Below are 18,290 nucleotides of genomic sequence, written 5' to 3'. Positions count from 1 at the left end.
GAAAAAAACATAAAATCTCCTCTTTTTGGAGATTTTTACCTAATTTTTATAAAAATTTCATTTTTAATACTTAAATTTTGAGTATATATAGAACTGAAAATGTAAAAACTATTAAATGTAAATTTTTTTTTGTCATTCTACAGTTTATTGAAAATGCTCAAACAACACGTGTTCTCTTCTCTTCATTACAACATATAGAAAAATGCGCGCGCATCCAAACTCGTGAAAACGAAAGTTGCGACCGTTAAATTAAATTAAGGTTAACAAGTATTTTGGTTTCTACTACACAAGAAATTATTACTTGAATTTAAATTTGACGTTTAAAAAGTTAAAGAATTGCGACGCTATCAATAATGTCGTCCAAAAAAAATGTTTTCTAGTTTAAGAAAGGGAGAAATGAGTGTGAAGCCAAATTCAAAATTTGGCCAGCTGGATCATATATTTTTGTTTCTCACAAAGATAAACAAGTTTCCTTATGATAATCTTATTTATCTAATGCATCTTACAATAATAAATAAGTCAAGATTACGCAATTTACAAAACCTTTGACCTGTTATTATTCTTAATACTAAGGGTTAAACGCTTTCATTTGGATGAAGCTTGACAGTATCCCTATTCGGGATCAAGTTCAAGGCTCTATTTTATTTGTAAAAGAAAAAGCCTTTTTTTATGATTATAAATCATTGTGCCGTGACCAATTTTCCAATTTATGAGTTCAATAAGTATTTGTTTTCAAACAAAGACTTATTAAAAAAGATGGTTTCAACAAAAACATATATTTGGTATGATTCATCTTCCCCTGTTTATAGTTCTTGCTCTGTTCCAACAAATGATTGGTCTATGACAGTAAAATTGATAACTGATGCAAGTGATTAGTTAAATACAAGTAAATAATGGTTACAAGATGACAATAGAAACAAGTTATATAATGAAGATTTAATTCATGGCTTGCATTTATATAGTTTTTATCATTCGTATATTATTTTGTATGAATATATTTTGTAAATTATATTGTAAATGGTATATTTCAATATAGAATAACTTATTCTATATTAAAAAATACTGTTTTAAAAGATTTATTTAATCAAGACTCAATAATTGTGAGACACTGTCTTACAATTGCCTTAGACAATAATAAATTGAATGTAAACATTTTGCGATTAATTAGTTTTAATTACAAATTCAGCAATTTGCACTAAAAATCAAATTACTTTTTTTTATTTTTTTTAGTGATTTTTTTAAAAAAAAAAGGGTTTTTATTTATTTAATTTTTTTAAAAGGAGTCCACTCCTGATACAACCTTGCTAAATAATGGGGACTCCCCATTCATTTAACACGCTTAGTAAAATCTCCTTATTTTCGATGATTACCATATGGTAGCCCTAGCAAGATATAAAGAGTATTCATGCTGAAATTAACCACCTAAAGTTTACCTATTGATGTATGAATGGGGCACGTATATTTGTATATTTAAAAGTATTATAGATGAGCATTTAATAAAAAACAACTCTAAAAGAATGTCAAATAAAGGTTCAGTTAAAGAAAAAATACTTCAAGAAACTTAGCATGATTAGATAAACGTTGTAAATAAAGTTTTACTTCATTAAATGGAACTATTATGGCGCACATCTTATTTTTGTTTTTCGCTTTTCCCGAAAAAAAGAGAAAAATATAGGATGCCTAATACAGTAAATATTTCAATTTTAACCTAAATGGAAAAATAATAAATAAATAATTCTAAATTTAAATATTATGCAGGTTAAAACTTTTAATAAATAAAATCATGTGAAAAAAATAAAAACAAGCATATGTGATTTAAATGAAACTAGAACCAAACTAATGATATAAGTTATATTTATACTACAAGTCATTTATTTATATATATATATATATATATATATATATATATATATATATATATATATATATATATATATATATATATATATATATATATATATATATATATATATAATATGCAGGTGCAGGCTTTCACTTTTAATCTTGAAAGTAAAAAAATTTAATTCTTTTTGCGGCCGGAATTTTATTAACAATTACGGTAAATCCGGTTCCTTCTGGAGATTAAAATTTCTATTCTGGTACACCCCTAGTTATTATATCATTGTAATCTTCATATTTATGGTATATATAAATTTAACGTATTTTCACTTGATGAACTTTGTAACAATCTGTCGCTAAGAGGTTAGGATTTGCCTAAGTATTTGAAGATGGTAGTTCGAATCAGTGTGGATTAAACGTAGCTTTTCATTTTTTCATACTTATTTCTAGATTAAGGTATGCGGAAAAAGTTCCGGTACAAAAATATAAACAGCAAAACAGCAAAAGGTCCTGTACAAGACGAGAAACAAATTACACTTTAATTTAAAACAAAATAATACTAAAAAATACTAAAAGAATACGAAGGAATACAAAAGAATACTAAAAACACACTATATATTGAAAGAAAACACCATGCAGATAATTTTTTTTAATTATACTTTTGTACGGGAACTTTTTCTGCACCCTGTACATTTAAGAAGTTGACTGCTTGCGGGTTTGTTTGTATTACTTAAACCGATCGTTTTAAAAATTTCAATAATATTTTCTTGTAAACAACCAATATGTGAGCCAGTTTTCTTGCGAATTACCATCAGAGCATTGACTTCATCTTTGTTTATTATCGAGTCTATTATAAATAAGCCCACTATTTTACCACTTCTGATGTCACGAAAACAAGTTTTTGCTTCACAACCGTAAGAATCCAATTAAACCACGCTCACAAACAAAAGATTTTATAACTGTTTTTTATTCTCATACTAAAGTGACGTCTTTAGCAAGAGAATATTTGTTTTTTAGCAAAAAAAGTATTATGTACTTTTGTCTAATGATTTCTCAAGCATGAAGTTTTTAGTAATAAATTTTCAAAAAGTAGTATTATGTAGTTAGTTTTTAATCGCAAACAAATTTAATAGTTTAAAAGTTGCGGTCGCCGTTAGCGTCGTGATATCGTAAAGCCTCTAATGCTAAAAGTAACTGTAAAAATAACATTAAAACATAAAAAATACAAATACAAAAATACAAATACTCCTATTTACAAAAATGTATGAAAACAATCTTTTGGAACATTTATTTGTTCTCATTGTTACTTTAGCCAAAAACTTTTTAACAACAACTATTTTAGTTTTTATAATTATATTAAATATAAATATAACACAACTATAAGTATTTTCTACTATTATAAAACTATTTGTAAAACTTAGTCATAATTCTAAAGATTTTTGGTTTGATTTGTTTGATTATTGATTTTTTTAAAAATTTTGGGCTCCCCGTTTCTGTGTTTGTACGCGGTATTCATTACAAGGTACTTACTACGTGATACTACGTTATTATGCGTTGATGTAAGATACATATTATGTGTTGATATAAGATACTCATTATGTGTTGATGTAAGATAGGGGAGGTAGGGGAGCATTGGGCAGCCTAGAGGTTTGGGCACCTCCTCATTTCTCACAATCTATTCTAGATATTTTTTGTTTTCTACCATAACACTATAGTTTTATAACTGGCAACACCGCCCATCAAAAGTGTCAGCTGTCATTTCACTTGATTGTCAAGTTACATGCGCTTAACGGTTTGTTGCGCACAAAAGTAAATATTTTGTTTGTGATTTGAAGAAAGATAACAAAGAAATCTGCAACAAAGTGTAAGTATCTGTGTTAAATTCTTCTTTTGCGTTTAATGAACATTATATTTGCCTGGCAAATAGGATTTAACATTTGATAAAAGTAAACTTATTCAAATTTATTTGAAAAGTGAGGTTATGGGGAGCATTGGGCACGCAGGTAGGAAGGAGGTTTGGGTATGCCCAATGCTCCCTCTTTTTTTAGTGTGTTTTGGTGTCATCCATTTGCGCTTTTATGCTATGACTATTAGATTGAATGGATAATCATTTCTTTTCAGGACAATGCCGTTTTCATTTAAAAAGAAAAATTATAAACGTGAAATCCCTAGAGATGTTATTTTGCGCACATTGGAAGAGGTTTCTGAAGGAGGAAAAATTAAAACTACTGCGATTAAATATGATATACCCAGGTCTAACCTTCAAAGATACATAGAGCAGGGTGGCATTGTGAAAAATATTTCTTCTAAATTTATATCATCCCAAATACTCACGAAAGATGAAGAAGAAAAAATTTTTAAATATCTTGTAACATTGTTTAAACTAAACCATGTAGTGTCAAAACTAAAGGCACGCGAATTGGTTTGCGAATACGCCACTGCCATTAATAAAAAAATACCGGACAACTGGACAGAGAAGAAACTTGCATCCAAATATTGGCTAAGGGGATTTTTTAAAAGACAACCTTAGCTTTCGATAAAGACACCAGAAGCTACTCTCAGTGCCACCAGAAGCAGTCTCTCATGTGTCACAAGTTTCAATAAGAAAAATGTCTGAGATTTTTTTGAAAATCTTAAAACTGTATATGAACGGCATCGCTTCGGCTCTGAGTCCATTTACAATATAGACGAAACTGAATTATCAACAGTACAACGAACCCAGAAAGTGATTGCTCTCAGAGGCACAAAGCAAGTTGGGCAAGTAACGTCAGCTGAAAGAGGACACTTGTTACGGTTTACTGTGGTACTTATGTATTGGGTAACTCAATACCACCCTTTTTCATATTCCCACGGGTAAATTTTAAAACACATATGTTAAATGATACACCTGTTGGTTCAGACTGTCTAAGGAGTACTCAAAACTTATTATAACACTGTTGTAACAGATTGGATAGCAGCAATCCTGGCAAAACGGTGACAATTTATGAAATCCCAAAATTAGCAGCAAAAGCCATTCCACTTGCATTCAAGTTGCAAAATATTCAAACAGGATTTAAAAAACCTGGCATTTGGCCATTCAATTCAAACATTTTCTCTGATGAAGATTTCATTTGTTTTTCTACAACTGATCGCTGCTTGCTGGAAGAGAATAATGTTGCAACAGAAAAATCGATTTCAGACCAATCTATCATGGAACAGCCTTCAACAGAAGAAAATCTGAGTTTAGAGTATCGTACAAATTCAAATGTGGAAGTCACTGGGCCATCTCAACTGGAATCTCTATTTAAAAGCCAGACTAGATCCACTGTCAATGTAACACCTGATTTAGTAAGACCATATCCGAAAGCCGGCCCCAGGAAATTGGATGGCATGAAACGGCAGAAAGAAAAAGCTAGAATATTGACACACCCGAGAAATAACTTATATAAATGGAAGAAAAAGTAAGATAAAGAAAGAATAAGATCAAAGAGCTCAACAAAAATCGAAAATGTTTCCGTTTCTGACGAAGCCCTTGTTGAAATCAATTAATTGGAAGAAAAATACTGGATAAAAATTTCCTGGTCAATAACTTTGTGTTGGTTAAATTTGGTAAAAACACCAAAAGAACTGTTTATCATTATGTTGGAATAGTCGAAAAGGTTAATCACTCCATGGCAACAGTCAAATTCATGAGAGCGAGTAAGATAAGAAATACGTTTATGTTTCCTGACATTGAGGACGTTGCCAGCGTCCCCCTGGAGGATACAAAATTGCCTACACCAACAACGTGGATAAAACGTGGCAGCCTAAAATATAAATTTGACAAGTCTCTTTGGGTTATTCCAAATTTAAGATAAGTATCATTAAATCAAACATCGTGCAGTATTGATTCCAAGTGACATTGTTTAATTTTTTGTAAAGTCTATGATAATAAAAAATGTTTGTATTATTAGTTTTTACAGCAATGCTATACAATCAGGGGCGTTGCGTGATAAAATTCCAGGGGGGGGGGAGAGGAGGGTTAAAAGACCTTGTTTTTCCCAACTGCTTCATATAGTTTTCACAACTATTTTTTATAATTCAAGAATTCAAGAAATTAATTTCTGTCCTATTTACAAAATCTTCTGATTGTTGTACTACACTGCACTCACTCTCATGAATTGCCAATTATCAGTATTTATTAACTTTTATTAACAAAACATGGCTTCCTTTACATATATACAAAATATTCAATTCAAAAAATGTCTAAAAGTTTTATCCATTTATAGTGAAATTGTATCAGTCCAAAAAAACACAATTTACAAATCCAATAAACTTTACAAACCATTCTGGCAGCATATATAGCAGTTTAAAATTTTACGGAAATGGATACAAAGGAATATGGAAAATATTATTTTATTACAAGACTTATACGCACAATATTTTATCATCAGTCTATCATTTTTTGTCTACTGTTTGATTTTAATATGACGTTTCTTCAATTAAACCCATCGTTTAACAAGATGTTCGGGGTTAACTCCTTTACAAAGTTCTTTTTCGCACTTCAGTAGCATAAGACTATCCAATCTCTCGTCACTCATTGTTGTTCTCAGATGTGATTTTAAAATCTTGAGTTGGCTGAAAGAACGCTCATTTGATGCTACACCATAAGCAGCTGTGATTACAAAAATGCATAGTTTATGGGCTTGTTTCAGTATATCCTTTAACTTCACAACATGGTACAAAATGTCTTTCAGCATCTTGGCTAGTATTCTTGATGACTTAAAATCTACATCACCTTCTAAATAACAGATATCTATCAAAATTTCTATCTGGCCTTTCAGCACATGGACGTCTGGAATATGATCCTTGTATCCAGGTGGAAAAAGTTTGTTTGCTTTTGTTAAGTTTTCAATACTCAAATTATCTTTATTTAACGGAAAACTAAAAACTTTGGTGATAGGGGCAAATATTTCCTTTAATGCTGCCGAGTTTTTGGTTAAACCCATGGCTAGAGAGTATATGAACTCTTTGAATTCTTTCCGATAAAAAGCTTTCATCTCCATTGCTATTAATCTATGGTGTCGTTCGTAATCGTTTTCTGCATCAATGTGTAATTTCCTAGAAAATATTACTGCACTTTCAATCAAATTATTCATGGCACCTGTATCGTTACTGATATTTTGTATGTACTTGGCAGTACTTTCAATTACATTAATACTGTCAATGACATTGAAGTTTGGACTTCAATGTCATTGACAGTATTCTAAGATTTCTGGTAATATTTTTATCTTCTCAATGATATTCTTCATGAAGAAATGAGTACTAATGAAATCAAAAGTTGTTACTTTTTTCAGAAGTCCCATTACCTTAGTTCTCGTGTTAGTATCAAAAATCTTATTATTTTAGATGATCTGAGGAAGATCAATAACCTTTTCTAAACACTGATTTAAAGCCTTAACAGATTTTGCTCGTGCGGTCCATCTTGTTCTAGACAGGTTTACAAGCTGTATTGCACAGTCAATGTCTTCAAGTTTTTCTTTTAAATGACTAAATCTTTTTGTGCTTGATGTGAAGAAAACATGAAACTGTTCGAGGACATTAAACAATTCTCGTATTAAAGTATTAACATTGCAGGCATGTTCAAGAGCAGTGTTTGTTCTGTGGTCTTGGCAAGGTATGTATGGTACATTATGGCCAACTTCTTCTGTTACATACTTTTGTACTCCCTTAAATAGTCCAGACATTGAACTCGCGTAGTCATACGACTGAAAAGCAATCTTTGATGTGTCAATGCCTTCTTTATGTAAAGAAGATAAAATTAGCTCAGCCATCCCTTTTCCAGTCTTATCAGTGCATTCGACAGATTTCAAAAGCCTTTCCTGAATCTCACCGTTTTCACTGGTTATTCTCACAGCTATACTCATTATGTCTATATGTGACATATCGGGAGTAGTGTCGGCCCTCACGGAAAAAAAATTGGAGCTGTTAATTTCATCAATGATATTACTCTTTAATTCAGTTGCAATTAAACTGATTATTTTATTTTGAGACGATGGACTCGTGTATGTAACTCTATATGGACGAAGGGCTCTATCTTCAATCCAGGCTTTTAGTGTGGGATTGTGGTGAGAGATTAGATTCACAACTGCAACAAAGCTACCTTGATTAGCACTGCCTGACCCCCTAAACACTAGCCCTTGGCATCCCAAAGTCTTGCATTTATCGATAAGAACTTCGACAGTTTTTCAATTCTGAACCTCTATTTTTTGCTCTTCTATTAGAGCAAGTCTATTGGATTTTTGAACTTGCGTCCTATTCAAATTTTTTATCAGAAGATGTTGTTTCTTCTTCTATGGATATACCACACGTTGAAGTTGATGTTTCAATTATTATCAAGTCTAACTTTGTATGCTCACTACTTTGTATTTCATCATCCACTTCGACATCGTTACCAGCATTCGAAGGTTTTATTTTTCGTTTTTTTGAAGCTAAGGAGGCTATAAAAGAATTCTCTGGGGCTCCCACTGTTTTTATATGAACCTTTCTACCAAACCACCATGAACGGATCTTTCATGACTGGTTTTATAGTCGTTATCAAATACTGCTTTGCATACGCAACATTATAATATATATCTTTTGCTTTTCATAGTTAGTGCTGGAAAACAAACGCGTTGCTATAATTTACCGTAATTTTTAAATGATTTAATGTTTATAAAAGTTATTACTCTTAATAAATGTTTTAAGATATAAGAGTCTTACCATAGTAGAATAAGACTAATAATCCTATTATATATTCTTATTAGGCATATTACTCCTACAAACCTAATTCTGATCCTACTTTAGTATAATGATAATTGGAAGTAATAACAGGCACAAAACGTTCATATCAGAGTTTAACATTTATTTTCTTATACTTTCTGATAAAAGCTTTATATAAAATTACTATATTAAAAAATGAATCATATCATTTTAAATGCTATCATATCTTTTATACAAAGACAGAAATGTTAAAATCAATTCATGAAAATAAATATTCACGTTTCAAAGTAGAAAGTATGAAAAAAATGAATAACTGCTTTTAGTCAAACATAAACTTGCAGCTGCCATTTTTATTGTTGATAACAAAAAAAAGAAGCGCGAAAAAAAACTTAAAGCTGTGGAATACAGCCTTAAGCCGTTTAATAAACGTAAAGTTTATTTGTCCAAGTCAAAAAAGAATTAGTTCTTTGATGGATTTTCGCAAAAATTTTGATTTTATTTAACTAGAAAATATTTTTTGATTTTATCACCGATTTCCCAACTGCCCCAACTCGTGGCAAGGAAATTCCCAACTTTTCTATTTTTTAGATTCTGGGAGGGGGAGACTCCCCCTCCTACCCCCTCCAAGGCGACGCCCCTGTATACAATACTTGGGCATAGTAGTATATTAAAACAATATTGTGTATATTAAATACAGTGCCCAAACCTCCCCATAGGAGTGCCCAAACCTCGCAACCACCGGGAGGTTTGGGCACTTTGGACATGTCTTCGAAAATCTTATGTAGCTTTGCGACTAATTATAGTACTAAAATTCTAGCAATAGTTACTGCCAAATATGTGTGCTAGATATATTTGAAATAAAACTTTGATTATAATTAAAAAAAACATTTTTATTATTATTATGCAAAAAAGTGCCCAATGCTCCCCTACCTCCCCTACTTATTATATGTTGATATAAGATACTTATTATGTGTTGATATAAGATACTACCCATAGTACCAATCAAAAAAGAAATATATGTTTTACAGAACTGTATTTGGCACTAACAAAGCTGATTGAAAATCAAAAAAATTGCAAATTTTTATTTAACGTCAATGTTTATAAACTTAATATACATCAGTTTATAAATTAAATATGCACTTTAATATACAATAAGTTTTTTAAGTTAAAAATCAAACATCGAATGCATTTAAATACATTAAAAAAAACAATTAATAAATTATCAAAAAATCATCAAATTATCAAAAACTAAAACAAAAACTAATATATAGATAACCCGAGCATAACAACTTAAATAACCGAACGCAATTGATATTTTTGGGCCAAGAACGCGTTAAAGTTGGCGTTGCCATGACACAAGATTAGGCTCATTGGTACCAACGTTAGTATTGTACACGTTTTATAATGTTGGCATCACATTTGTCTACAATTAGTATTAGGTTTCAGGCATTACGTAAGCTCTATACAGCGTTACACACATTCATACATAGACACATACATATATACATACATACCAACATATATATAGATATATATATATATATATATATATATATATATATATATATATATATATATATATATATATATATATATATATATATATATATACATACATATATATATATATATATATATATATATTACATTATTTGAGCTCATTTATTTTTATAGTTTTTAAGGAGAAACTTATTTTCGTGCCTGCATTTAGAAATTAATTCCGATTTTTTGTTTAATAAAGATTCTTGGTTTGAGTGTGTAATTATTTCAAATTTTTCCTGAAGGCATAGTATACATTTTTTGGAAATATTGTTATATGCAGGCGCTGTTTTAAGGATGGACCAATTCAGTATAAAATCATCAATATTTTTTTTTTTGTTTAACAACTGTTTTTTTGTACAACTGAAGCTAACTTTAATTGTATTTCGATTAAAAATTATGTAGAATACATTTTAAAATTGTTTAAATATACATACATGCATACATACATACATACATACATACATACATACATACATACATACATACATACATACATACATACATACATACATACATACATACATACATACATACATACATACATACATACATACATACATACATACATACATACATACATACATACATACATACATACATACATACATACATACATACATACATACATACATACATACATACATACATACATGCATACATACATACATACATATATACATACGTACTAAACGATATTTCGTCTAAATTTTTTGTGAACGGAAAACAATGTGAACGGAATAAAAACGTCAAACAAAATATTATTTACGCATCATGTTGATATTTATGTTTAGATTTATAAGTATCTAGTTTGCTTCATTATTATTGTTATTGATTATGTTGGTGTTGTGGTTTATTCTCCTCCGGCTAGTTGCCAGTCAGAGGCCACATAACCAAGGCCCGCAAAGACAACTTCGGCTCCTTAAGGAGCATCACAACCCGCTTCGCAGACTAAGAGTGGGTTTAAGAAGAACAAAGGATATTTGAGTGAAAGTCAGATAAAGTAGAGTTGGAAAGATAGCATAGAGAAAGCGGACAGATATTGCATGAGATGTTAGAATGTGCAATACATACTATCAATTAGATCACCTAATTAATGTATGAGTATAAACTTAGTCAACATTGCTGATGACGTTTGTTCATAATTATTATATATTATTAAAATTATTTTTATCGAGTTTGGTTGTAAAAATGACACAAATGTCAAGATAACAAGACTTATGGGTGTAACGGTGGTTGTTTATTTTCTCCAGTCACCTTTTAGACTTAATTGAAAAAAATTTATATTGAATATGATTAATATAAAAAAATATAAAAAAAATTCTTCTGAGTAAAATCGTTGTTCAGAAATAATTATTAATTTTGCTTCAGTGTTTGTTTTATGTCATTTACAAAGTTATTTATATTGCTGAACTTAGATTGAGTAACCTAAAAAATCATTGAAAATGTTTTCAATGTTTCAATTAACACTTTCTGTTAACTTCATTAAAAGCTTTTTTCTCCTCTATTATCGATAAGATACATTTAATTTTCACTTATGTATTCTAGGGTGTTTCTAAGAAGGAATGCAGGGCAAGGCTGCCAAGTTCTGAACAACCGGCTCGCTATTATTTTCAAGGAAACAAAAAAAAGAAAAGATCAACTAGTAAATTGTCTTAATTTAATTTTCTACAGTATAAAATATATAATATATATAATAAAACAAAACATTTATTGCACAAAAAAGTTGATAAACTCCTAGTTTAACATGCTTTGCAAATGTATGAGTCCATATGCCATTTTCATTTGAAAAAATGTCATTATTATACCTTTATTGTAACCTTTCTGTTGATGATTTTGTTGCTAACCTTTGATTCTGGTTCATCCAAGACGTAACAAAAAAATTGCATTGATGTTTGCTATTGGTTTACCTTATAAATTTATTTCCATTAAATTGGATACATGTTCCACAATAAGGCTGCTTCTTAATATTGATGATTAACTAAATTCATAAGGCTAAAACTGTTTTCTATACCAAAGGTGCTTATGCTTGCTAGTTTGATAAATTCGGATGTACATATTTTTCAAAATGGTTTCTTTATTTCTGTAAGAACTGTTGTGAGTACCTTAATAACTACAAAAAAAAAATCTTTATTTTTGTTTGTTTATTTTACAAAATCTTTTTCTTTTTTAAATTGAGTATCATCTAGTGAGAAAATACTCTAGTACCAAAAACACTTTTGGGGTTTTAATAGTATTAGCATATGAAGTTTTTGTGACAACTTGTTGTGCGACAACTACTTGGAAATTAGAAATAAGTGCGTCGCGCATCGCGCATTGGGATTTAATTTGCGGTTGGTTTTTCTCTTAAAAGGTTTTTTGTTTGTAGAATCTCATTTTTATGATAGGTTTTTAGGTGTAGGGTAATAGTTTTGTATTTTTTAGATAGATTTGAAAAGTTTGATTTTCTGTGGGTATTATTTAAGTCAAATTGATCACATGCGCCTCTCTTAGGGTGTTATGGTTTAACCTCTTTTGGACAACCGCTTTATTTGTTTTTATTTTTTTTATATTCCTTCTGTTTTTTATTTCATTAAAATTTTTATTGAAGTATATAGAAAATAAAAAAAGAAAAGTTCACAATTGAAGATTATGTTAGAATAAAGATGGAAATTAAATAAAAATAAAGGACGTAAAACTCAAGGAAGACTTAGAGGTCTTATCATGAGAACCGCTAAAGTTCTCATTCAAAATAATTCCATGTTAATAAAAATAGTCTCTCAAGTTTTCATTGAATTAACTTGAAATATGGTAGGATTTTTATTTTGTACCTTCTTTTCAGTATGTCATATGATATTTTATATGATATTTCCCAATTAGTGTTTTGTAAAAGTACTTCTTTCACCCAGTAAGCAATATTGAACATTTTTAGCCTTTTTTAGGCAAATAGGTTATTCATGTAGGTCATACTAGTCACTTACATGTACGTGCATACATGAGGTCATATGTGAACACTTACCCACAAGAACATTTCTACGACACATACGCAAGTATACACATACGCATATACTCATAAAACACATACATACATATTACATACATACACACATGCATACATACATACCTTTTTTTTATTTTATTTTATAATTCACCTCCCCAAGGCCGAGAAGGCCACTACAGATGAGGAGGCTACTTGTGATTATAACCCTCTCTCAACTCTTTAACTCCGAAACACAAACCTTGACGAACAAGGCCGCTGCGCGGAGAAAAAAGTTGACCTACATACATACATACATACATACACACATACATATAAACATACATACATACATACACACATACATATAAACATACATACATACATACACACATACATACATACATTCACATACACACATGCGCATACATGTACATACGCACACACACGCGCGAGCACGCACGCGTGCACGCACACACATATATACACAAATATACATGCAGGGAGTTACACATACACACATATATATATTACGTAGATACGCATACACACATATATATATACACATATTATACATATGTTTAGGGGAGATGGGGGCGCATTGATCGCCGTAGCAGTGTTTTGAAAATTGCGCAGAACCTGAAAGAGATGTAAAAACTTATTAACTACGAAACACATGTAGAACTATCTGGCTTTTGGAATATATAAATATTTTGATTTAAAAAAATGATAAACATGAATAATTTTAACTTTTAAACAACCCTCTCAAAAGATCAATGTACCCCAAACTATGGGGTACTATGATCTCCGACTTGGGGCACATTGATCTTATATGCGTAATATTATCTAAACGTTTAACACTTCTATAACTAAATCTTGTAAATAATTTAGTCAAAGGGTAATATTGTATAACATATAATACATCTAAATTTTTTAATTATTTTTTAAATATAGCAGTTAAACCCACTAGTCTAATTTTTAATTCAAAAATGTATAAATCACAGCAGCTATAAGCTACCCGCTTTGTATACGTTTAAAACTTTACAGCAACTTGAAATTTATAAGAACTGAAATATAAAGACTGAAATAAGAATACAACTTTTAAGTTTACAAAACTTGTTAAAAGTACAATATTTTGATTAAGAATATTTCATCATTTGTGAAAGTCAAGTTGTGAAGCAGCTTTTGGTTTACATTGTTTTTTATTCCTAAGCAAGTAATTCTTAGTTTCTTTCTTATCTTTTGTGGAGACTTTTTGTTGATTTTTGGTTTGCTTCAAAATTTTTTTTTTCTTTTGACAAACGAATTTCATTTCTGACAGGAGTATCAGTCAAGATCCTTGTTTTTAACTGCCTACTTTTAACTTTTTTTTTTCTGGCAGATGCTTTTGGGTAAGGTTTTAAAACCTCAGGTGAGATTATAGAAGCAACACTTGTTGACACTTTGTTTAAAATACTTGTTTCAATATTTACTATAGTTATTTCAGACTCTATGTGATTAACATGTGCTGGTATCATTTCAGATTCCATGTTGTTGACAGGAGTGATAGTAACTGTATCTGGAGCAGCTCTATCTGTAACTGATGATGGTAAATATTCGTCATCTTTGAAAATTTCAGAATTGAATGGCTCAATGCCAGCTACTCTAAATCCTGTCTGTATATTAGATGGTGAGAAAGCTTTTGTATACGGTTCTCGAACTATTGAAACAATATCATAAATGGTCATTGGTCTTGGGTTTGAAACCATCCAATTATCACATGCAGAATTGTAAAACCTTTTCAATGGTCCAAAAACAGTTCTATCTAATGGCTGCAATTTATGGCTGCAATGGGGAGGAAAACTTATCATTGTAATTCCGTGTTGAATTGCAAGCTCCAAGCCTTTAACAGAAATATGACTTTCATGACTGTCGAGAAGTAACAAAACTGGAGATTCCTGAGAACAGTTTGAATATTTAACAAAATGTTTAATCCATTCTATGAAAATTTCTGAGTTCATCCAACCAGAAGGATTTGCAAATCCCACACATCCAGGAGGTCCTTCCTTAATCATGTAATCATGAAACTTTACCCTAGGAAAAATAAATAATGGAGGAATGGAATTTCCAATAGCATTAGAGGCACAACATGCAGTTACCAATGTTCCTCGTTCTGCAGATGTGATTCTTCCAACTTGTTTGCTTCCTCTACCAGCTAAAACCTTTACCGGCTTTTGAACGGTTGTTAAACCAGTTTTATCAACATTATATATACAGTTAGGATTATATTTATATCGATTTCTTACCGTTTTAAGATTTTGAAAAAACTCTCTTACAGTGTGTTTGTTAAAAGCTGTTGATCGAGCGAAGCTCGTTGCTTCAGGTGTTCGTAGAGACAACTCTGGTTGTCTTTTCATAAAACCTTGCAACCAATCAATGCCTGCAATTTTATTTTTGATCCATGATGATGGGCATATCTTATTGTTTTTTAAAGCAAATTCATATGCCAATAATCGCGTTGACCTAGTTGAAAGGCCATAGTTCATTTTTGATGCAATTAGTAAATAACTTGATAAACTTTTTTCATCTTCTGCTGTAAAAACTTGTCTATTGTTGTAGTTAGGCTTGAAAGCTTCATTTGGATTAAGCCTCTTTTTACGACAATATCTTTTTAAAGTCATTCTATCTATGTTAAACTGACGTGCTACAACATTCAGTTGTGTTCCTTCTAAAACTTTATTAACAGCTACTTTCATTGTTTTACTTGGTATAGCAACTTTATTTGTTTTTTTAATTCTATTTCTAACCATTTTAAGATCTGTAAAAAAATATATCAATAAAAACATATGTTTTTAATAAATGCTAATATTTAACATAATAATATTATGTTAAATATTTTTTAATTATTATGTTAAATATTATTCTTTTGATATTATAAAATAATAGTATTATTATTACTAGCTTATAACATAAGTAGATTTAAAAAATGAAATGCTAAAAGCTATTGTTTGTTTATATATAGTTTTTTTTTTAATTATAAATACAATTCCATTCGTTTAACTGTATTGCTTATAAACAAAAACATGGGGCACTTCGTCTTCTATGGGGCACTTTGATCCTCCGATCAATGGGCCCCCCATAGTCAAAGATCAATGTACCCCAATAGGTATAGGTAACATATTGATAGCAATATATACTGTATAAATTGCAGCCAAATAAAAATTATATATTATATTATACACCTAACACTTACAAATTTAAAATAAAATTGTTGTTAACCCATACAGACATCTAAATAAAAATATATTTGAATTATAGTACGATTTAAAAAAATCACTTTTTATGACGAAAAACAATATTTTCTTTATTTTTTTTGACGCTGATAACCTTATGAAAAAATATTACGAATAATCAATTAGGGAAGCATAATGGTTAATTAAATTGCAACCTCACTTCTAGTAAGGCAAAAATGAACGAGTAAAAGCCAAAAGATCATACTGCCCCGGCGATCAATGCGCCCCCATCTCCCCTATATATATATAGATATTTCTTTTTTTTTTCTTTTCTATTTTTAACAAATATTTTTCGTTCTATTACAATTATAAAAAAACTTAAATAAATTTAAAAATAAACAAATTATATATAAATGTGAGCAAAATAGGAATTTAACGTATAAAAGTTAATTATTACAAATCTTCATAAATAACAGTGTTTTAGTTAAATAAAACGCCGTAAGCATGCAGATGACCAGATGATCAAATCATCAAGAACCGCTGTGTAGCATTCATTTTTTTCCAATATTAAATTTTTGACAATGGTGTTAAAAACAAAAGTTAAAAATGGACATAATATAAAATAAATAGTATTATGATTAAAAAAACTACTAAAGTTGTAATTAAAAAAAAAACACACAAAGTAATTTAAAAGAAGTTATTGATAAGATTTGCATACTCTAAAATACTCTTTTTAATTAATTTTTGAAAGCAATTTATATTTTCTACACGTGCTATAATATTATCTTTTGCTAAGATTTTATTTCAAAAATGAGAAGCACGATATGTAATTTTAGATTTTTCCTACATAGTTTTGCTTAAAGGTTCAATTAAGGTGCCTGATGTGCTCAAAGTATATTTGAAGTTAGTTTATTTAGCAAAATATAATGAAAAATAATGGTAAGTTTGCTTGCTTTGAACCATACTGGAATATTTTCTAACTCATCATTCATTGGAGCGAGTAGCTGAGGTATATCTTAGGTATCTACTTAAGATAAAAAATTTACTGTCGTCAGCAAACATAATTGTTGATATATTTGACTCTCTCACATATACATTGGGAGTTCCTTAGTAATCAGTCCAGAAGATACAAACCAATATTTTCCTTAAGTGCGCCATTGTCTTTGTAGAAGAGATTTGTGTAAAACAGAAGATATAAAAGTAAATCACAGAAGTAACAGAGCGAGGAAAATAGCATAAAAGTGACCCTCTTTATGCTATAACGCTTTATTTACAGTTCAATTTAGTAATTAAGAAACTTTATACCAATTAAAGGACTAAAATATTTCAGTATGTGTAATTTCTATCTGCGATCCTTAGAACATTTTATTTTATTTCATCATTCGGCTATTCGCCATATAGACGTTTTCATATGATTTACAAGGATTCGTAGTATTAAAAAAATATAAATAGTTTCACAAAAATGATTTTTGAACCCATTTACAAAATGCAAACAAAAATAAATATAAATAAAATAAAGCCAGCTTTGGCTGTTTAGACCAACTGCTTTGCATTTCATTCTTATATCAACAAGTCTACGCTAACTTATAATTGCTTTAGAAAATTAAATTTAAATAACCGTGCGGTGCTCACATGACACGAATGCCACGCGAATTGTGCGTAAGATATTTATCCCGTTGCCGGGCACCTAGTGGTTCAAATTTTAGAATTTTTGTTTTAATAAAATATTGTAGGTTTTTTAATTTAATGAAGTATTGTAGGTTTTGTAAATCAAAGCATCCATAGAAAAATATTTGAAAATTGTCCTGCCAAATAATTTTAAAAAACTATGCGGGACTAAAATAAAGAAATAAAGGTCACAACTTTTTGCAACAATAAATCATTTGATATGAAGTTTTTTTTTTTAATTTTATATCACAGACATGTGTTGTCTCTTAATTTTCTGCAAAACATACTTTCATTTGACAGAATTAGGAAATGTGCTAATTTAAAAAGTAACTCACTTGCTTTGCTATTTGTGTTCT

General features: G+C 29.8%; 1 protein-coding gene across 1 annotated transcript; it reads right to left on the bottom strand.

Moving 5' to 3' along the window:
• Positions 1-14,289: 14,289 nt before the first annotated feature.
• LOC136081422 (tigger transposable element-derived protein 4-like) lies at positions 14,290-15,843 on the bottom strand. The gene has a single exon (XM_065798735.1). It carries the CDS (start codon positions 15,841-15,843, stop codon positions 14,290-14,292), a length of 1,554 nt encoding a protein of 517 aa, XP_065654807.1.
• Positions 15,844-18,290: the final 2,447 nt, after the last annotated feature.

Source organism: Hydra vulgaris, chromosome 06 (assembly GCF_038396675.1).
Source record: "Hydra vulgaris chromosome 06, alternate assembly HydraT2T_AEP".
Taxonomy (NCBI): Eukaryota; Metazoa; Cnidaria; class Hydrozoa; order Anthoathecata; family Hydridae; genus Hydra; species Hydra vulgaris.
This window is presented reverse-complemented; position numbering and strand designations above follow the sequence as displayed.